Source organism: Lissotriton helveticus, chromosome 4_1 (assembly GCF_964261635.1).
Source record: "Lissotriton helveticus chromosome 4_1, aLisHel1.1, whole genome shotgun sequence".
Lineage (NCBI taxonomy): Eukaryota > Metazoa > Chordata > Amphibia > Caudata > Salamandridae > Lissotriton > Lissotriton helveticus.
The window spans coordinates 1,743,499,536-1,743,523,579 of NC_136063.1; the positions used below are offsets into that span (position 1 = coordinate 1,743,499,536).

Genomic DNA, 24,044 nt, shown 5'->3' on the forward strand with positions numbered 1-24,044 from the left:
TTCGTAGTCAGCCGCCATTTTGTGACAGACGCCATTTTGTGTTTCCCTCACTCAGGCGACACGGCGAACATAGTGTTTTTGCTTTTTCAGCTGCTCGCCTCTCCCGTTAAAGAGTAACCCTTTGTCCTTGTCTAAGAAACCGATGTCAGGAACTTGCCGAGTTAGTTAATCCATGTCTAGACTGATTGATCCTTGTCTTAGTTGGCTGTGTGGGTCTCACCATTCTTCCTTTATTTCATCTTGTTTAACTGGCTTTCACTATTCTTTCTGTGTATTCTCTTGTTACACAAATGTCCTTTGAGGCTCGCAAATGGTATACACCCGTTACGACGCAACTTTTACTCCGCACTACCATTACAACGCGGGCATTACAACGCATGGCATTACAACGCATTGCGCTGGGGGGCGCTCTAGGATAAGAGGTAAGTTTAATTTACTATCCAACACCTTCCCTAGGGTCCACGGGGACTGGAGTTAGAATAGTAAATTATACTTACCACTATCCAGCACCCCAAAGCGCTATGCGTTGTAACGGTATTCGTTGTAAATACCGCGTTGTAATGGTACGCGGAGTAAAAGTATGCGTTGTAACGTCATACATCCCTCGCAAATACGTCCTGCCACCTGCAAATTGAATTACATGCACTAGCACTGATTAACTTGAGGGGAGGGGAGAACACGGGGTCTGAAAGAAGGGCGTATACGAGATACCCGATAGCTTGTTTTCAAACTTTTCCCATTTGTCAGTTCTGTATGATTTGGGAGTGAGTATTGTAAATGTGTACTGTATAAAAGACTGTTCGCCACGGAATGAAGTGGCAGTCTCCTAAGAATATACTTCTGTACTTCTTGGATAACTGTGCTTAGCTGCAGCTAATAAACCTGATTTTCTACGCCGAACAGAGTGTCTTGTGTCTCTGTCTGATAAGGCAGGTGAACCCGGAGATATCAGGCGTGCCCTGCGCCGCTAGGCCCATAAGGCCCGGTTATCCAATTGGCGTCACAACGTGGGGCAACTTCAGTGGTAGTGGTTCAGCCCAAAGATCGTGAGGAGCTTCACAAGAAAATTCTGGAGGATTCGCGTATCCCGAGAGCGACCCCTGTATGTTGAAGTGGACCAAAGGTCTTTTACAGCGCGGCTACTCCTTTCCAAAGGCTGCTGACGACGGCTGCCCTGACTGTCGCCCTGCCTTGGCCCTCTGGTGATGATTGGTATTGCGAGACGTTAGATGGACATCTGTTGGCGTGAGAAAACATTTAGTTAAGTATTCGTGGGTAGCGCCCACTCTTTGTTTTGTTTTTTTGTTATTCGATCAGTGCACTTATCGAAGCCGAGGGGTAAGTACGTTTGTGCTGTGACTATTGTCTTAATAAAAAAAAGAAAAAAAAATCTTGACGTTTGTAAAGTCCAGTTCGTTACGAAATGCCTGGATTTAGTAAGTTTAAGAAATTTTGTTGTTTGGGTTGTTCTAGGGATTCCCGGCTAGAGGACTCTTGTCCGATTCCTCCGGTTGGAACTCCCACTTATGAGCTCTATTCGAAACATGGCCTTGGTCCTATTATTTTCAATGAAACTTGGATTCGATACTCAAAAAAGATGGTGTTTTACAGTGGCCACACAATGGTAGTATTGAGCCTGACATATTAGATAATTTAGAAGCAATATTGTTTAAGAGAAAAGCCCGTCCGGCAATGTTTGACTCTGGCATAAAGAAGCCAAACAGAAAGAAATTAAACAAGCAAAGAAAGATAAAAAAGCGCAAGATATGACGATATTACAGGCTGCCCAGCAGTTTAAAAATAATGAGGCTGATCAGATGATTGACGTTTCGGAAAGACAGCATCGTATGGCAATAAATAGATGTTATCCTGTGTTGCCTGCTTCCTCAAAGAATAAGGATCGTGAGGAAGATCCTTTTATGTCCCATTTGTTGAGATTACCTCCACCCTATGTATTGGGTGCTAATGCACTCCCATTGCAACTTGTTGTCCAGCAACCAGCTGCTAATCCGGCTGTTCCGGTTCTTGCCCAATTGCCTCTTCCAGTGATTCCACCTCCGCCACCCTTGCCACCGACTTCTGTCCTCAGTCTTTTATGCCTCAGTCTTCTTTACCTTCAGTTTCTTTTGCCACTAGCTCTTCTCCTGCTGTACAGAATACATTGTCTCCTGTTCTAGTGTCAGATTCTCCTACAGCTCGTCAACAAATAGTTAACACTGTTTCCGGTCTTTTGTCACCTTTTCTTGGGCCGCTTCATTTTTCTCCTGCCTCGCCTCGAAGGCAATCTCGCAGCCAAATTCCGGACTTGGAAGAACAGATTAAGTTAGATTCTCTCGCTCGTAATTGGATCATGAGTGGTCCACAGTATAGTGTGCGTGATATTTTAGACACTTTTCTTCAATGGAATGCGCCTACGCAGAGGTATGGTTTTAATGTAATGTGTAATACTCTTATCAAAGCATGGGGAGATATGGATTTGGATATACCTCCTCAGGGCTTGTTCGAGAAGGGAGTTATTGTGGATTCTGATGTAGAGCACGCTGTCCATAAACTTGTTACTTTCCGGTCTTCCTTTTTCTCTCAAACTCCTCTTGAACCTGATCCTGCGGTTCGGCGTAAAATGAAACAATATCCTATGCGAGAAGTTCCTCCAGTATGGAGAGAAGCGGTTGCGCAAGTAGGTAATGTTCCAGGTGTCCCTGCTCATTTTCAGCGTATATGGGTACATGACCCTTGGAAAAGATCGGACGTTCTGGCGCTTAAACAGTCTTTACCGGACCCTCGTAAGAATCCCGCTGGGTATTATAAAGAGCTGTCCCAGACTGTTGATGCGTGTATTATGAATTTGGCAGATATTGATTTGCTGATGGGAAATGTAGTCCCACAAGCATTATGGGCTAAGATTCGTAAGGAGGACCACGATCAAGCTTTGGATGGTGACTGGGCTGCTATAAGAGCCGCAGATGCAGGACAAATAGGTGGTGCTAAACCCGATGATTTGATTATAGAATTACCTGGTAAAATAATAGCTCTCATAAAAACGATGATGCCTGCTGTACGAGTTAATTGGGATAAGTTAGCGGCATGCAAGCAAACGACTGATGAAAGTGTCTCCGATTTCTTTACTCGTTTCGAAGAAACTTTCATCGACTATAGTGGTCAAGATATGAGTACTGAAGGTGGACAGCGATTATTTGTGGACAAATTTGTCTTTAATTTACTTCCGGAATTATCCCACAAATTGAAACAATCAGAGAGTTCATGGGCCGTTTCATCGACTGCCCAGATATTAGCTACTGCTCAGCATTATGAGAACAGGGATAAGGAAGAAAAGGATAAAGCAGAGAAAAAGACTAAAGAATTGAAAACGAAGATTCTTTTGCAGCAGGCTTATCCTCCTCGTTCCGGTCAGCCCCAATCGCAACAGCCTCCACAGTTTCAGAAATTGTTACAAAACCCTACGCCTTTTGTTCCGCGACCTCCGTTGGGTCCTAATCAATGTGCCTATTGTAAAGAGGAAGGTCATTTTAAAATTAATTGTCCGGTCTTACTACAACGTACTGGTGGACAATCTGTGCCACGAGGTCGTGGTGGTTTCCAGTCAACGCCTAGAGGTAGAGGGCGAGGTGCGTTGTCTCAAGAACAGCGTTCCTTACCCCCGCAGAATACTATGAATTATTTTGATCAACAGAATTATCAGTCTGCGCAATATTATAATGACGATTATTATGTGGAGAGTGAAAGTCCTGATTTTCACACCAGTTAGGACAGCCATAGACAGAGCAAGGGAGTCGTATCAGTTCCAGTGGATCAGAATGGACCTTATGTTGATGTTGTAGCATTGGGTGTTACAGAGCCGTTTCTTCTGGATACTGGTGCAATGAGAAGTTCTATTATTTACTCCAAACTCCCTGGGGCACCTTTGTCTGGCTCAACGAATGTTTCTGTAGGATTCTCTGGCGCCCCAGTTAGCAATCCAGTTTCACGTCCTTTACCCATTTCTATTGGTCCTTACGATTTGGAAGCCCCGCTCATCTTAACGACTGGTAGCGGTGAGAATTTGTTGGGCTTGGATTTATTGAAACGTCTACATGCAACGTTGTATTGTTCCCCCTCTGGTGTACATCTTACGTTGGGAGACAAATTGATTTCTCCTATGTATCTGTCCAAAGATCAGCTACCACTTGAATTGCGTTCACTTCCTGCTACGCTTTGGGCCACGGGTCCGAATGATGTTGGTTTGCTCAGATAACCACCTTATGTGATTACTGTCAAGCCAGATGTTCAGTTGCCACGTATTCCTCAATACAAGATTTCTAGTGATGGTGAAAGAGCTCTGTTGGCTATTGTGCATGATTTAGTTCAGAAAGGTGTCATTGAAGAAACGAGAGGAAACGTTTGCAACAGCACGGTTTTGCCTGTTCTTAAACGTATCGATCCTTCCAAGCCACCTGTGTATCGTTTTGTGATTGATCTTCGAGAAGTCAACAAAATAGTTGTCCCTCAGTTTCCTGTTGTCCCAGATATTACTGCTTTGCTCACAATGGTACCTGCTTCGGCTGCTTGGTTCTCAGTTATCGATCTTAAGAATGCTTTCTTTAGTATTCCTATTGCTAAGGAAAGTAGAGATCTCTTTGGTTTCTCTCTTGGAGGCCGAAGCTTTAGATTTAAACATGCACCTCAAGGCTACTGTGAAAGTCCCTCCATTTATAGCCAAGCTTTGAAATCCCAATTGGATTTCTTCTCTTTGCCTTCCGGTGCTACTCTAATTCAGTATGTGGATGATTTGTTGGTGGCTGCTGATTCGGAAGAGGTTTGTAAAGATGCGACTATTTAACTTTTGGCCCACTTGTCAGATTTACATCATAAGGTGTCACCCTCTAAGTTACAATATTGCCAACAAGAGGTTACCTATTTAGGTCATCTCTTGTCGAAGGAGGGAAGGCGATTGACTCCAGAACGTATTCATGCAATTTCACGAATGTCTGTACCATCCACGCAAAAGGAAGTGCGTGCCTTTTTGGGTATTACCTCCTATTGCAGACAGTGGATCCCAAATTTTTCTCTGCTAGCTAAACCTTTGTTGGCGCTTACTCTGAAAGACACACCCCAACCTCTTCCATGGACTGACGAATGTCAGAAGAGTTTTTCTGACTTACGTACTGCTTTGTGTTCTGCTCCTGTGTTGGGTACTCCAGACTATAGTAAGCCTTTTACACTCTACGTGCATGAACGGGAAGGTTGTGCATTGTCTGTTTTAACACAACAATTTGGAGACAAACAAAGGCCATGTGCCTATTTTTTGGCTACTTTGGATCCAGTAGCCAAGGCATTTCCTAGTTGTCTCAGAGCAACAGCAGCAGTGGCGATCTCTATTCGTCAATATGCTGGATTTGTATTGGATCACACTCTTGTTGTTATGGTACCACATGCAGTAGATACTCTTTTGAATAGAACGAAAACGCAACATATGACGAGTGCTCGTTTGTCTGGGTATGAGTTGACGCTTTTAGCAAGCCACATACACATCAAACGATGCAATGTTTTGAACCCAGCAACGTTGTTACCTACTCCAGAAGAGGAGGGTACACAAAATCAGCATTATCGTCTTCTCCGAACGGAGGAGGAAACTAGAGGCAGAATAGATCTAAAGGATACGCCACTCGTGGATCAGGATGGGATCCTATCGGTAGATGGCTCGTGTTTTAAGCTTCCTAATGGTGATACGACTGCAGCCTATGCTGTTACCACTTTGCATACAATAGTAGAAACTGCACATATCACACACAATTCAGCACAAGCAGCTGAGTTGATTGCGCTGACAAGAGCCTGCGTGTTAGTGAAAGGAAAGAGAGTGACTGTCTACACTGATAGCCAATATGCCTTTGGCGTGGCTCATAGTTTTGGTCGCTTGTGGAAGGAAAGAGGATTCTTTACTTCCCATGGGACTAAAATACAGCATGGTCAGTTGGTTACTGATCTTCTTGAATCACTTACTTTGCCTACCCAAGTAGCGATTGTAAAGTGCAGTGCGCATAAGAGAATCATTGATGATGTAGGTCGTGAGAATGCATTTGCAGATGAAGTAGCGAAGGAGACAGCGAGAAATGTTAAGAGCCATATGTATGTTGCAGGCCCTGCAAATTGGGTCAGAGAAGGAGGTATGTGTGAAGACACAGTGGAAAATGTGAAAATGATTCAAGCAGAAGCAACTGAAAAGGAATTGAGCAAGTGGAGAGAAAGTACGGGAATGTTGGATGAGACAGGATGTTGGACGGAATTGTCGGAAAACCAAAGATGGTTGTTACCAGATGCCTATGTATTACCTGTAGTTACTATGGCGCATGGTCCAGCTCATATCAGTGTGAAAGGAATATGTAAGCTTCTGGCTCTAGTATGGCAGAATTAAGGTATTCCTAAATGTGCGGAAAATGTAGTGAAGCATTGTATTGTTTGTTTAATGCATAATCCAGGAAAGGGAACCCCAACTCCGGCAGGTCATTTTGCTCCTCCTACGGATCCTTTCGAGGTTTTACAAATAGATTATATCCATATGGAACGTTCCAACAACCTTAAGTATGTCCTTGTGGTGGTCTGTGCCTTTTCCAGATGGATAGAGGCTTACCCCCTAAAGGATAATACTGCCTTGTCTACTGCCAAAGTTCTTTTGAAAGAATTCTTCCCAAGGTTTGGTTTGCCGCGCATTGTCTGGAGTGACAATGGAAGTGAATTAGTGGGTCAAATTATGCAGAAGGTGTGTGCGGGTCTTGGTATTAGACCGAAACTCCATGCGTCAAACCATCCTCAGTCAGCGGGTTTGGTAGAGTGCTATAATGGCACTCTCAAGCTCAAATTAGCAAAGATTCAGGCCAGCACAGGCCTCGCTTGGCCTGATGCTTTACCTTTGGCACTTCTCTCTACGAGAACAACTGTGCATTCTCGTTTAGGACTTAGTCCTTATGAGGTCGTTTTCGGACACCCAGCTAACGTTTGGGGAGTCCCTCGACCAAATAGATACTCTGACATTCCATACCCATTGTTGGTTGACTACTTGCATGACCTCACCACTAAATTACGTGTTATTCATAAACAGGTCCAAAACGCTTTACCGGAGGCTTCCTCAGATCCAGGTCACTCCATCCGACCTGGAGATTATGTTTGTCTGAAGAACTTTCAGAGGAAAAAGAATCAGGAACCTCGTTGGGGGCCGCCACGAGATGTGCTTCTCATCACCCGTACAGCAGTTAGTCGTTGGGAAGAAGAACTGGGTCCACAGCGTGCACTGGAAAAGGGTACCCCTGCCTTTACCCTATGATCAGTGGGTTCAAGAAGGCATTGGCGATAACGAATGTGAGAAAGTACCTCGATTTGTACCTTTTAGTAGTGCACGCCTAGACTGGACAAACTCTGAAAAAGAAGATGATGATGTGCTACAAGAAGCTGTACCACCTCATCTAAGATTGGACACTACTAAACCAGAGACTCTGTTTAAGGACCAAACGATACCTGGCAAGACACGGTACAACCTAAGACCCAGGTTGTCAAAAGACAATTGAACTGTGTTTTCTTTTTTGGTAAAGGTATTTCCTTTCCACTATCCATCAAGTTGCAGGGTCACGGTAGGAGTCTTGAGCTGTGACCTGAATAGTGACTAGGTCAACAGGACTTGCAGTGTCATAGAACGGCTTATAATCACAGCCAAGTGATCTAGGAAGATTATCGTGAGCAACGTCTTTAGAGTAGTGGATACTAAGATGGAAGGGAATGATGTTATGATTGTGAAAAGAAACAAATACAAGAAACTGCTATTTAGTCGATGTGGCGTGGCACTATGTATTCTAGTGTGTTTATGTATTTCATTAGCTTTTGTATGTTGGATTGTCCACACTATGCAGCAAGCACCTGTTCCAACTTCTGTTCCTCTGCTCTCTTTTTCTACTGACTCTCCGCATAAGTTCTACACACTCCCAGACCATGAACAAGTTAGGAGGCTAGAATATTTTAACAATTCTTTTATCCAGTTGTTACATCAGCATCAACTGGTAGTTAACACTACTGATTGTTGGGTTTGTGGGCTTTTACCCCATAACGCTGAGAAAGGGATGCCATATTTAGTTCTCCCGTTTTCATATGAGGGTTCCGCTTGGGCTTATTTGGCTATGTTTTCCAATGCATATCAGAACCAACTTCGATATCCTCCTGGTGATCTATATGCTGGTGGATCAGACTATAGTCATAGTCCTTTCATTAAAGGAATAGTGACTATGGCCAAAATTGCTGATATTAGTAAGATTCCCGTGGATGAGAAACGAGCATATGATGGTTGGAATGCGACTCGATACATTACTAGCCTCACTGATAGAGCGAAAGAAAGAAGATCCTTACCAATTTGGACAGTACCGCATAGAGGCACCTTGTGTTTGCAAATAACAGGTCAGAACAATAAGAATACACAGGAAAAGAGTGTTTGTTCCCATACCTACGTTTATTCCCCCTCGATTTCTTCTCCGCTAGTACCATCACAAGGTACATATTTTATCTGTCATGATAGGGCCTACACCTGGCTTCCAGCCTATTTTTCAGGAACATGTTATATAGCTTTCCTTCTTCCTCCTACATACACTGCTCCTTCAGGACATCACAGGAAAACATATGGTAGAGGAGTTATTGATTCTGGAGACACAGCTGGACAAGAGGGAGGAAACTTCATTAAAGGGTTTCTCCCCTTTTGGGGCCCAATGGTCAATAGCAGAAACATTAGACAGTTGGTTTGTGTTGTCGAGGCTACAATAAATGTAACTTCTGGAGCCTTGAGTAATTTGACGGCTGAACTTCAGGCGGATCGTCTTATGACTTTACAAAACAGAATGGTGTTAGACATTGTCCTTGCTGATAGAGGAGGAGTTTGTAAATTGATTGGGTCTAGTTGCTGCATTTACATTACGGATAATGCTCCTACAGTATACCAAGCCATTTCTAAGCTACTTGTCATTTCCGAGTCTATTCATCAGGACTCAGGAGATTGGTCTGTGATGGGATGGTTTTGGGGACTACTGTCCACATGAGGATGGAAAGTGTTAACTTTCCTTGGAATTATTTTAGCCATCATTTTCTCCTGTTGTCTCTGTGTGCAATGTGGCCCCGCTCTCTGCGGTTTTTGTGCCACCTTGTGTGTTCCAAAGCCTGTGTCACAGCAAACAGAAAACATTAAGATGATGTCGCAGCAACAGCTCAATGACCTCATGACCATTGACATTGACTCAGACTAGCGTGAGTCCTTTGTGTTTTGCCTGAGTAATGGCAAAAGGAGGTCTGAGGTTCCGTGATTTTCGACTTCGCTTCGTAGTCAGCCGCCATTTTGTGACAGCCGCCATTTTGTGTTGCCCACACTCAGGCGACACGGCGAACATCGTGATTTTGCTTTTTCAGCTGCTCGCCTCTCCCGTTAAAGAGTAACCCTTTGTCCTTGTCTAAGAAACCGATGTCAGGAACTGGCCGAGTTATTTAATCCATGTCTAGACTGATTGATCATTGTCTTAGTTGGCTGTGTGGGTCTCACCATTCTTCCTTTATTTTATCTTGTTTAACTGGCCTTCACTATTCTTTCTGTGTATTCTCTTGTTACACAACCGTCCTTTGAGGCTCGCAAATACGTCCTGCCACCTACAAATTGAATTACATGCACTTGCACTGATTAACTTGAGGGCAGGGGAGAACACGGGGTCTGAAAGAAGGGCGTATACGAGATACCCGATAGCTTGTTTTCGAACTTTTCCTATTTGTCAGTTCTGTATGTTTTGGGAGTGAGTATTGTACATGTGTACTGTATAAAAGACTGTTCGCCTCGGAAGGAAGTGGCAGTCTCCTAAGAATATACTTCGGTACTTCTTGGATAACTGTGCTTAGCTGCAGCTAATAAACCTGATTTTCTACGCCGAACAGAGTGTCTCGTGTCTCTGTCTGATAAGGCAGGTGAACCCGGAGATATCAGGCGTGCCCTGCGCCGTTATGGCCCATAAGGCCCGGTTCTCCAGAATTATTAATTATTTTTAATTTAATTTTGCGTCTTAGGGCTAGATGTAGGTAAACTACATTTACTGATTCTAAAATACCAAATTTTTCCGATTTGGTATTGTAGAATCAGTAAATGCTATGTAGGTAATTACTCGGTAAGTATTACCGAATTGGTGCGATTCGGTAGGGGGGAAACATTCAAGGGTGGCAGGGTGTCACTTTGACACCCTGTTGCACCCCTGAATTGTGCATGGGTGCACATGTGGCACAAGGGCATGTATGTGTGCCACATGGCACTGTTATTAAATGCAAAAAATTGCTTTTTTTAGGGTTTTCGTAATTTACCACAAACTTGTAGTTGGTGGTAAATATTGAATCCTTACAGGTGAAAAGCACTTTCTTGAGTGCTTCCTACATTTCAGATTCGGTAATTTACCGAATCGGTATTTAAGAATACTGTAATTTACCGAATTCTTAAATACCGATTCGGTAAATTACCGAATCTGAAATTTAGCCACCTACATCCCAAATGCCTAATACCGGTCGGTAACGGCCGAAATTTGATTAGGGTTCCTACATCTGGCCCTTAGTTCAGTAGCGGTTTGTGGGTTTATAGGGGAATAGGGTGGGAAGTAATTTAATTGTAATTAAGTAAATATGTATTTTTATTCATATGTATTGATAATTCATTAATTGTTAATTAATTTTTAATTGGTAATTAATGTTAATTTATTGTTTAATTTGGAGTGTGTTTTGGGTTATAGGGGAATATAGTGGGAAGTAATGTAATTGTAATTAAATAATTATTTAAATTATTTTGTGTATTTATAAATAATTTATTGTTAATTAATTATTAATTGCTATTTTTTAATACTTCTTACATTTTTGGTATTGAAGATTAATTGGTTGTTAATTGATTATAAATAGCTATTTAATTTTCAATAATTAACATTTATTGGTATTCATAATTAATTATTATAAAATATTTTATAATTGGTAATTAATTTTAAATTGGTATTGAAAATTAATGTATTCTTATTTAAGTATTAAATCATTACTTTCCCTATTTTTGCACTCACTGGAGTGGGAATAGTCATTTTTACCCCTACGCTATCCAACCCTTTCCCTACTGTTGCACTCTCTGGAGTGGGAATAGTAATTTTTACCCTCCTGCTATCCAACACTTTCCCTACTGTTGCACTCTCTGTAGTGGGAATAGTAATTTTTACCCTCCCGCTATCCAACGCTTTCTCTACTGTTGTACTCTCTGGAGTGGGAATAGTAATTTTTACCCCTACGCTATCCAACGTTTTCCCTACTGTTGCACACACTGGAGTGGGAATAGTAATTTTTACCCCTACGCTATCCAACGCTTTCCCTACTGTTGCACTTTCTGGAGTGGGAGTAGTCATTTTTACCCTCCCCCTATCCAACGCTTTCCCTACTGTTGCACTCACCGGAGCTGGAATAGTAATTTTTACCCACCCACTATCCAACAAATTCTCTAATTTAGTAATTGTTCGAGTGTGAATACTAATTGTATTCCCTTACCTATGTATTCTTTTTAATTTTCTTTTATTTAATGCAGTGTAAATTATTAATTAACATAAAATTATTACTTTAATTAAGCAAATTATTATATATCATTTATTTTTATATTTAGATAATATGTCTATTTATATATATGTAAATATATTTTTAATAATGTTCTAAATATTTTATAATTAAGATTAATATTTATTTTATAATAATATTAAGTAAATATATATGTTAATTTATACATTTTAAGCTTTTTTACATTATTTTAACTATGTTTATTTAATTGTGTTTATTATTTAATTACTTTTATACTGTTTTTAATACATTTAAAAAATTAGATGTTTTAGTTCACTATATTTTAACTTTCTATATTTTGGAATCGATATTTTAGTACTTACCTGTTTGTAGATAGGCATTCTATATTCGGTCCCTCGATATTTTGGAGTTGATATTTTGGGCATTCTATATTTCGTCCCAGGATATTTAGTCACTGAACCCTCATTTGCATGGGCCTACAACCCCATGCAAATGAGGGAATGCCCTCTAATGATAGTGCTGTAGTTGCATGTGCACCAGTGCTATCAGTATTACAGAAGCAGCTGCACACGAGTCTGTGGCCCCTTCTCTAATACCAAAGTGCCCCAGGTGCCCACAAAGAGAACACACATGCCCGTTGGGCACCCGGGATACTTTCCGTAATATGGCCCCTGGAGAGCAAAGTGAAAATGAACTATTGCTTAATTGAATTTTTTTTTATAATACATCGAAAATAATTGGATGTGTTGTTATGGTAGAGGTTTCTTACATAATAGGAGGTAGATCAGTTTATAAATATATTCACAAGAACTCTGTCTAAAGTACGCAAAGAAATCCTGCCTTGCAGTTAGTGTGCAGTATACACCTCCATAGAAACACAAATACAGAGCAAATTCCTCAACATTATTGCAAACTGCTGTAAATATTTTAATAAATTAAAAATGTCTACTAAGGCTTGCCATTCATGACAAACCTAATTTATTTTAAAGTACCCTGCAACATTCAACATTCTGCATTGTTTATCATCTTTCACACTGTGCTACTTCCAGTGAGTGTGTTCAACTCCTCATATTGGTTCAAAGCAGTGCAGAGAAGGGGAAGTCAATCAGCTAATAACCTTATCAGGATAAGGGTCACCATACCCACATAGAAGGTGAGCTTTGTTTCTTCCACACAGTGCCTACATAGGAAATAAAACAGGGGTCCTACATTCTTCTTAAGTGCCCACAACTTCTTTTGCAAATATTGGAGTCTGGATAATAAGGCAGCATAGTCTTGATTCCATCTCATACTGCTTACATTCACCACCCTGCCTATTCTCACTTTACCTCAATACTTATGGGGTCTCTATAATCACTGCTCTCTCTATTTTCACTGTTTTCCTGTAGGACTCTTCCTCCTTCCTTCTCTATTTTGTGCCTTTCTCTGTTTTGCTCTGGGTCAAAGATTGGTGATGACAACTAAGTTCTGCTTCCTAAACATTAGTACAAGTGGCCACTGCCAGAAGTCCCCGGCACAAATTAACCACTGACGCCACAGTGGGGGCACCTTCTTTTCTCTAATATGGCTTCATTAATCACCTCAATCCTATGTGTCATTGATCTATACGGAGGTAATTTGCTACACATTTTTAAGCAGGGTGGAAAGATTAGTGCCTACTGATTGCACTATCTTTCATGTGAAACCTTTGTGCCAACATGACTGCACGAAGCTGCCTTGTCTAAATGAGAAACATAACATTATCTTTACAGAGATAGGATATTGGAACAAGTAAACAATCCTCCAATCACAGTACCACGGTATTACTAATGATTTCTGTAGTGCAACAGAATTGCCTACGAAGTACAACCTTGAAAAAATTAAAAATGGTATATTAGATGTTACTGCCTTTATTATTTTAATGCAGACCTGCAGCCACACATAGCTTCATTGTCAGCAAGTTGCCTGTGGTCTGCTCAGTCTTCTAGGAATCACAGACACAAAATGGTGCTTCCTGCAGGGATACTCTATTCAAAACATTATGCTGAACAAAGCAGGAAAAAGCAACCCTTTCCGCTACTGGCTGGTTGTTGAGACTCAAGCCACGTACAACCCCCAACACAACGCTCCTTAATCCCGTGTAATCAATCTCAGGGTTGTGAAGCCACAACTCCTGTGTGCCATGTTTAAAGACAGACAGACAGTCTCTTTGCGAGCAAAGGCCTGCAGGAGCACTGTGCTTTATTAAAATAAGCTTGCAGCTCAGACAAACAGACTCAGCATGCCCGCTCTCAGGTTTAGCAAAAGAGAGAGAAATGCAGTTGCCACCAGCAGAAGGCGAGCAAGGTGCTAGGGTGGCTAGACAAATTGTGTACCACTGCATCCTTCCCTGACACTTCTGTCAATCTCCCAGCACACTCAATATGAGCCCTCACGGGGTATGCAGAAGAAAGGGGATCGGTGTGGGGAAGAGAGCGTAAGTGGACCGTACTCTTCTGAATAGTGCGTTCTACTAAACATATATTAATTGTCCATTCTATAGTGAAACACAGCTAGCGATACAGAGTGGTTTTTCTTTATTTGTATGCCAATGCTGTTAAACGCATGGGATTCTACCGCACATGCCTTGAAATGGATTGCAATCTCAGTGATGAGCAGATTACATACATGGCTGGGTGTTAATTAACTAATTACCATGATGCTTCTTTTGCAAACAGGAGTGGCGGTGCTTGAAGGCCCAATGTATGCCGTTGGAGGGCATGATGGATGGAGCTATCTCAACACAGTGGAAAGATGGGACCCGCAGGCACGGCAGTGGAACTATGTGGCCAGCATGTCAACTCCCAGGAGCACAGTAGGGGTTGCAGCGCTAAATAGCAAGTATGTAGTCACACAAACATAAAGCCAGCTTTTATTTACTTGTTTGACATATGGCTAACTGTATTAAATATCGAACAAAAGCATTTCCGGAATCTATTATTTTACTTTTGGTATTTGTTGTTGTTGTTACAACTCCCTCAATAATAGCATTCTAAAACAAATTATTTATAATCCAGAATAAAAGTTGCTGCAATCTAAAATTTTGGAACAGTTCTTCTGTGTCGATCTCCCATTATTTCCGGGATAAAAGGCTATTATTTTCGGTTCCTTGAAATTAAATTGACTTTCAGCCTGTTATATGATTGCTTTTTAAACTACAGATCGTATAACCCAGCATCAAGTCTGTAAACAAATAATTGAAAAAAATACGAAAGCAATCAGTAAGAGGAATAATAATAAAGACCTTGATTTACTGCATAGTAAAAACAACTAACGGTTGATTGAGATGTTTCCTAACAGCCAAATACAAAAAGCAAAATAATTTTTGGTTTTACTTTGTCCTAAAACATATCACATTGTCATTTATAGACCCACTGGAAATATATACCAAATGTAAGAATTGGGCTGTTAGTTGAGAGGAATGAAAGCCCCACTCAAATAATAAACACAATCCTTGTCAGGCTTAACCCTCTGGTAGCTCAGCACAAAAGCAGTCTGGCTTAATTTAGAGGCAATGTGTAAAGGTTTGTATCCAGCACTCAAGCAGTACTATAGTGAAAACGCAAAACAAGGAAAATCCCAAACCAATTCAGAAAAATCGAGTAAATGTTATGAATAAAATGACACCAAAACGACATAAACCTAGTTAGTAGAACCAAAGATATGAGTTTTTAAAATGTTAAGTGAAAATAGCACAAACAAACTCAGAGTGCAATTCATGTTCATCCGGATGCACTGAATCGTATAAAGTCACATGGTCAGGTCAAACATGATGGACTGCAGGTCAGATACAGGGAGCAGGTTAGTCCCACTAAAAGGTTACCTTCTCAAGTCTGGCTCGTAGGCTTCTGTTTGTGTTTGCAGGGCCTGTGAGAAGGAGGCTGTCAGCGCAAGGAGCAGGTTGAACATTACAGACAGTCGTTGCTGTAGCGCGAAGTAGCAGGCATTTATTGCAGATAACTGTTGCTGTAGCTTGAAGAGCCCGTTGATGCTGGAACTTCTCATTGGTGAATGTCGCTGGCCATCGCTATTATTGCCAGTTGTCATGGACGCTTGCTATTAGCATGAAGAACAAGTCCCGTGGGAGATTTGCGTTGGCAGTCATTGCTGGCCCTCAATTCTCACTGTGAAGAGGTCACATCACTGCCACTATGAACCCTAAACTTCTGTATCTTCACCTGCACTTCAGGAGGAGTTCACACTGGTGCCAGTCAAGGGGTCAGGACCTGAGGGGTGTCTCTTGGGGCATTAGTGCAGAGGCCAGTAGAAGGGCCCAGGCAGGTTCAGCCTGGACCAATTAGTGATGGTTAACTGAGCAGTTGCGAGAAACCCTCCGGAAGCCTGTTGTGTCCCTGTAGCTCACACAGGAGGTAAGCCACCTGACCCTTGGACTCACTCTGGGTAGACTGGGTTCAAGGCAAGCAGCTTCAATCTACCTTCTTTAGTCAGCATGGCAGCACTTATTCCTTAGACAGTAGGGCATTCCTTCTTCTGAATCTTCCACAGGTTCAAGAGTGTTCTGGTGAGAGGTTCTGGAGGTCTCACTTTTATACCTGGTGCCAGTTTTTGTATGGGGGAATTCACTAACCTACTCAGAAAACGGGTTCTGGTCAATTTTAACCCTTTCACTAGTCTTGGCTCCAAACTGTCTAGGGTGACAATGTGAATGTAAATTCATCCAAAGGCCAAGGGTAGCAATAGTGACTTCATATGCCATTTGACCTTTACGTTCATTCACACACGTGCTTACACATGCACACACATCACACATACACACACTCTCTCTCACATAAGCAAACTCTCACCTGCAAGCATTCACACATCATACATTTAAAAGTATTTTTATTAACCTCAGCTGTCAGGGATGGTCATATTCCAGTTAACTGAATTTAATTTTATCATACCAATAGTGAATAATATAATATCATTTACTATTAGTATTATAGAAATTGATAAGAAACAAGAAAAGTGTAGCCCCATCCAACATCCATAAGGGTGAGCTGCCCTTGTGTTCTTGACACTGATTTTGACACCTTTGAGGGAAGAAATCACAAATGCCGTGCCACGGGTTAAAAGGAAGAAGCCAGGGGTTGCAGCTGCCATTGGCCTGTAAATACAGCTGCTGTAAAAAAAACAATCATTGCCTATAATCCATTGATTCATGGTTTACCATAGAGATCCCAAGCTCAGTGGCTCAAATATAGATCTGATTCAGCTCAGTAGCGAACAACATCTTTCCCTGCTATATCCAACTTATGACTATCACCCATTCTTAGCAAAATCATTAAATAGTGCAGCATACCTGCTACTCAATGAAGATGATCTATTCCTAGATTCTAGCTATGGTCACAACTTGTGCCGCTGCAACATATGACTTCTAAATCAGCTTCATTCATTTAAGGATACCCTCCCTGGTGACAGTGTGCTCAAACAAATCTACATGATATAACATCTGCAAATTCCTAGGTACTATATGTCTCACATTCTGATGGTTTGCATATCTGCCACGTGACAACCAGCTGAAACCAAACAATTAAAATTCATCTCAACAAACATGCATAAAATACTATGACTTGTACGACCGTGTGATTGTTTCTTAGAGTATTCTGCTACCTTACACTCAGTTGCATCAGTAACCCTATATGGTGCTCAAATCAAGTATTATTTCCTCAGCACACACCAGGACATACCACCTGCTCCTTAAATCATAAGCACCTTCATACCCCATTGAGCAATAACCTGCATGCTATGCGCTTTCATTTGCAGAGCACCTTTCACTTTATTATACACCAAGAACGCACCCACCTGACATTCAGGAGTAAGTTGGGGTATGCGAAATTTGCTTAATTTTCTTTGCATAATTAAGTAAAATTACACAAAATGAAAATCCATCATTCAGCGCTCTATTTTAGCATTTAACGCTTCCTCGTGTCAATACTTGACTAGAATACAAACTTTGTGCTAAAAGAAAAGCATGTATGAAATATCTGCAGCAAACACCATGCACTCACGTTTTGTCAGTACATGTTGTTACTTTGCTAAACCTTTGCCTCGAACTGCTTCATAATTACGTGATGTGGTATAGAGGCATATTTTAAGGAATTCAATCAGCAAGAGTAGTATGAAATTCATGAAATTCCATGAATTATACCTGCGCAAATAAGCATCCACCCATGCCTTGGAATAAGACATTAACCCATTTATTTTAATTTCCCACGCAACCTTCTGTGGTGACCTGCTGGTCACTGTTCTAGTTGTTTGATATACCAGCCACTCTCCGAGGGCTGGGTCACACCCCACCCCACAGCCATCCAGCACAGGCATCACAGGACATGTGACCCTGATAATAAAAGGGGGCGGTTTCACGTGCCCAGGGCCAGTTCTACCACCTAAACAACTGTGTTTGTGTCCTTACCTTTTATGCATCGGGGCCTAGGGCCCCACACCATTACTCCTTCCACTTTAAACAAGGAGCATGAATTTGAAGTGTTATCAGTCACCTACTCAACTTCAAGATGTCTCTAAATGCAGATTCTTAGCATGTGAATGCTGGTGAACAGATATCAATGCTTCTCTGCAAAAACCTATTAGAATCAGTGATAGAATATCTCCAGGCTGCCCATCAAAGCCAGTTGTTTCACAGCTAGGTTTAAATGGGCAAATATAACAAAGTCCCGGATTTAATGTAGATGTTGTTCCTGGCTGCTGCCTGTCTCTCCCAAGGAAAAAAATACAATTTATTGTAGCATCGCAGAATAAATAAAATAAAATGCATATACGCAAATGCAACATGATAACAGACGCATTGGCTTAGGCCCTGCATGTTAGACATAACTCATCTACAATTGTAGTATATTGCAATCATTTAACTTCATTTATTTTTGATCCTACAGCACATATACAGAGTGATGCAATCTATATTACCAACTTAACCTTGGATAATTGGAATCTCTGTGTTAAAATGAATTATACATTGCCTAATTTCTGTGTTATGTCATATGAGACTAATGAACTCTTAATTGTTTTATGATGAAATCTATCATGTTTCTTTGCATTAAAATGGCTGTGCACCAGTTAGAACTGTCTGATAATTGTATGTATGGCTCATATTCCTAATATATATTAAAAAAATATTGTCGTATGATCTAAAATATGGCTCAGTTTAGCTTACATTTATTTGATCAAATATATTTGCATATGATGAACAAACCAATGTAATCCTATCTGTGTTCAATATTTTAATGACTAAATAATTCACAGTGATTATTCAGGTTACTATTTAAATTATTAAGCTTATTGATTTTTCCATGTGTTTGCATGCCTTTGAGCAAAGTATCTCAGAACATGATTTTATTCCATACCCATAACATTCAGGGAGTTGATATCACTTTGATATTCTACAGTGCACTGCTGGTTTCAATCCAGTTTCAAAGATACCATAGAAAGAAACTAAGATTGAGTATGTGCAAGCATCAGAAACATGGTATGGTCTAGACTTTCTGGGGGTGGGGAGAGAAAAGGTAAGTGGTTCTGTAATGCCACATATTGAGAATAGAAATTGCAAAATAATCACGTGTGACAGTAGTCTTTTCATGAAAGAGGGATTCAAGTAGAAAAGTATCTCCCATTTTCAGTGTGAACCAGTCAACTGCACACAAGGATTAGGCAAAACTATGTTTCTGTAAATTTGTGAAAGTTCCCCCAAGTCTAGTGTAGACAATGGGGTTATTAATTCGGGAGGGGCACCACTGCTGAATCAATAAACCCAAAACTGGTTACCTGAAAACACAGTTCTGAGAGAATATTTACTCAATCATTGGTAGTTATGAAACAAGCAACAAGCAAGCCCAAAGAGAAGTGTTTGCTAAGGTCAATCAGTACCAATATTTTTGAAGTACACAACACAATAAAATTCACAAACCAATGAAAAAAACAGTGCACAATTGAATGAGCAAAAATATAACAAGATCATTAAAATAGGTTAAGGGGAACTGGAGAACATATGGTTAATGTCTCAGGCAGAAGCGCCAAGAAAGTGCCACTCTAAAGTTAACCAGGACCTATGTACAATTTCAGGATTACTGTGATGGAGCAGAGACCAGGTAAACCAAGCAGGTTGCCTAGGTCAATGTTGTTACCTTACAACTTAGGGCCTTATTTACTGTTTGAAGAATGGGATACTCAGTCACAAGGGTAGTACGTATCCCCTCGGGCACAATGAAACTGCTGTAGCCTATAATGCACTTGTAATACAGTGGATAGGATATCTGCCACATTTGGGATGGAATATCCTGCCTACCAAACTTTATATAAAACCCTTCATCTTTTTATGGAAGCTGTAATCTGCCTGAAGGTTATGGCCCAATGCTTTGGCAGGGTAGGAGCTCTGAAAGTTGGCTACATTGCTGTGAAACACCATCTGAAGCTGTTGGTTTTGCCTGCAAAAGCTTCTGAGAGGGACTAACCTGAATTTCATAGCCAGTGAGATCACTTGACTTTTCAAAAGTCGAAATCCTCCAACAGAAAATGAATGGAAGCCATAGGTGAATGGTGCTTCATGAAGTCAAATGTCTTCACTGCAATACGTCTTAGAACTAGTTTTCAGTGCAGCAAAAAACTCCAAGTGGGACAAACCTGGATTTCTTGTCTGGTTTAATGTGACCTCCTAGTAATAAAACAGGATCTTGTTCCAGTGGATCATTGACAACAATATTGGAGCAAACAATATAGAGGCACCAAAATATTGCGTCAAAAATATTGTTTACAAAAGTATTCTTTCCCTATCCTTATAATGGGAAGTACAAAAATAAATTTTTTTAATATTGTTTCACAATAATAATGTTTATTTATCAATTACATATTTAAATATACATCAATGATTATTATTTTTAAAATATTACTTAATTAACTCCCCACCCCATACCCCTAAAAACCTACCAGCACTCTACTAAATTATAACTAAAATAAATCCTAAGTCCCTAATGTACATAATTATTAATCACAATGACTAATGAATAATTATTACTCAATTAACTTCCCACCTGATACACCTACAAACCCAGCAGCCTATTCCTAAAATGTAACTAAAATATAGAATCATTACACAATTTACATAATAAGTAATCAAGTAAATAATTAATTAATGATAGATTAAAAGGGATTGTTAAATAATTATTACCTAATAAACTTCCCACCCTGGGCCATTACATATATAACAACTCATACCTAAAATAAAAGGAAATTAAGTCAGTATTACATAATATGTATGATAATTATCAATCACATACTTACTTACAAAATATATAATAAATAGTTAATTATGACTTCATTCACTTCCCACCCTATCCCATCACCATTACTATTGTCAGTATTAACAATTAAATTAAACATTCTAAATCACTTAAAATTACAAAATATATTTTAAAAATATAATAACAATATTTAAAAAACGCAAAAAATGAACATATGAACTAAATCACATTAAAATAATTAAAAGACAATATTTTGAATAACAATATTACTTTCCTATAAAAGCAATATTCTTGGCTATTATATTTCTGCATCGCGATAATTTTGTATCACAATAATTTTTTCCAATATTTCTTTCTCACAAACAGAACTCTGTCCTCTGGTAGCTGAAACATTTAATAAGTCTCCACTTTTTCAATGTTCTAGAAAAGTTCCTCCTTTTAAGTCCTGCCGCCCCCATATAGTCAGGACAAGATTCTAGGCACTCGGTTTCCTGCAAAATCCAGTCCTCAGAGGTCATATAGTAGCTTTTCAGATCAAGAAGTCTTCTGCTTTTTGTGCCTCGGAAGCTGGAAACAGAAGGCTCATCACAATTCTACAACCCAGGTGTTGGCAGGACTTAGGAGTCCTGAAGTCTTTGTGTCCTTGAGTGCATACTCTTCTTTGAGCAGAAAGCATGAGTCATTTTTCAGGAGAGCACCTTATTATTCAGGTGGAGTGTTTCAAGGTCCAGGAATGTTCGGAGGAGTTGGTGGTAGAGGTAACATATATATCGTGTACATTAGCCCTTGATTGGAGGAATTATACCAACCAGTCCTTTTCTCGCAGTGTCTTCCCCAGCCTTTGCAACACTTCCTTTTGCCGTACCGTAAAATGACCCAGGAGCCCATTTCGAAATGGGGAAACCCATCTGCCATCTGGCAGACCTGTCCTCAGCTCATAAGCCAATCCCACTAAAAGGAGCTCTCCTCCCAAATGATGAGGTCAACACTTGTTTTCCCTCTTGCTATGACTGAAATCAGGTCATTTGAGACAGTCCTTGGAAGTAACAGAAAGCAGTAGTCTTAAACTAGCTCTTGTTTCTGGCAATTGATTCTGCCTACTCATAGATAGTTCATCCATGATAGGTGGTCATCACTTACCCTGTCGGGCTGTCAGCAGGGTGTAACCATGGTGGCGACGGAGTTGCAACAGAGTACCTTTTTAACCAAAATATAAATTAGGCTCTTTACATAGCACATAAAGAGATTTAAAGAACAGCATTGAAGGTAAACCAGAATCAACCAGACATACATTAGGATCTTTCTAGATGAAAACTTTGGCTGACTTGCTTAATAATTGTCAACCTATTGGGTTTTTGGCTGCATTGGGTGAAACTTTAGTTTTATTTCACATAACTGTCAAACATCAGTACCTGAGGGGAAGTCTGCACCTTATTTTTGCATTCTAGCCAATTACATAGAAGTAGGAGTAGCAGTGCATATGTCTGAGTCAAGGATCTTAATAGAGTACCTAGAACAAAGTAACATTTACATAATTTGGAGTAGATTATCTCATCATTCGTAAATCTGGATTATTTTGTAAATTAATGGTAATGGAACTAGAAAACATTGGTGATACAAGACAGTTGGAGAGAGAGAGAAAGAGAAAGAGAGAGAGAGAGCAAGACTGTTACCAAGAGAAGCAACGAAATAAGAGGAGTAAGAAATGAATGGGGAAAGGTATTTGCTATTACAACTATGGGGGTTACAACTGTGATTCTGCTCCTGAGCAAGCAGTACTTGAACCTGCCTCACTAGTAAAGTATCCATACTGACTTTGCATTGAGCTTTAGGGCCTAGTCTGCCTGTAGACTTGTAATGATATCACATGATCAATAGCATTTAAGGGTACAGTGGCCCTGACACTGATAGCTCACACCCACTTTAGCATCTCAGTAAGTATAGTTGGCTTGTAAAGTCTTGCTCTATAGAGGCAACATGGTGAAACCTCGATGTGTGTCTATTTTGCTTTACAATTTGCCATATTTGTTGTTTTAGGCTTTATGCTGTTGGTGGACGAGATGGCAGCTCTTGCTTGAAGTCCATGGAATGCTTCGATCCACATACTAACAAGTGGAGCATGTGTGCTTCAATGTCAAAGCGGAGAGGAGGAGTGGGAGTTGCCACATACAATGGATTTTTATACGCTGTTGGGGGCCATGATGCCCCAGCTTCCAATCACTGTTCCAGACTGTCAGACTGTGTTGAAAGGTAAGTCTGAAGAGGATGTTTTTCCAAAGTAAACTCTGCTATTTAGGCACTTTATAAACTCTTCTTGTGTTCAACACATATGTAGAGAGGAACTCAAGTAGGCAATATGCATAATGCATTGCCTTGTCTGAGGTGAGAAATAATGTCCAAGGAGCAAATTTCAGAGGCACACATTCGAAACACAAATATACATTAAAATTGCAGGGAAGGGCAGCTGGATCTACCTGTAGCTCTGTGGTGCTGGAGCAATTTTCAGAGTAGGAGTGCTGCTGTCAATGTTACATCACTGAACTCATAGGGACTGGGACGAAAACCAAGCATCACATCAAGAAAAAGTGTAGCAAATGAGCCATGAGCATTCAGTAGCAGAGTGGTAAGGGTGTAGTATGTAACTGGTGGTAGATTTTTGAACATCCTGTACAAATATATTTCTAAAGTAATGCGTGATAGCACAGGGTCATTTACAGACGCCACATTTTCCAATAAAATGGCCACTAACTTTTTACAGTTTTACTGATAAAACCATAACACGCATTTGTGAAGCACGTGGTAACCAGGACAGGTGTCTTGATGCTGAATAACAGATGTTTATTGTTACCCAACTCAATGGTACTCATATTATCGGCCTCAGGAGGATGGAAGGCTGAGTGGACCCACTCGGATTTGAACCTGTGACCAGGAGGTCAAACACAAGCCCTTACAGTGGACACATTAGTCCACTAAGCCACCAGGTCATAATACTGAGTATTTTTAAATATTTGTATAGTTCATTTACAAGTTTTTAAATATTGCTGTGTCAGAAAAAAATTGACAAACAACCTTTCTTTTCACACCAGCAAAACTGCTACATATATTAATTTAGGAAATTCTCTCACTCTGCAATCAGAAAAAGAAAAGTTTACACCAATCTCCAAGTTGAGAGAATAGTATACACAG

General features: G+C 40.4%; 1 protein-coding gene across 1 annotated transcript in view; it reads left to right on the plus strand.

The window, feature by feature from the left end:
- Nucleotides 1–24,044, plus strand: part of KLHL4 (kelch like family member 4) — an 804,052-nt gene that overhangs the window by 745,974 nt on the left and 34,034 nt on the right. The window contains exons 8-9 of the mRNA XM_078688422.1: nucleotides 14,286–14,448; nucleotides 22,896–23,108. Coding sequence (XP_078544548.1) covers nucleotides 14,286–14,448; nucleotides 22,896–23,108 — 376 coding nt within the window. The remainder of the gene's footprint in view (nucleotides 1–14,285; nucleotides 14,449–22,895; nucleotides 23,109–24,044) is intronic.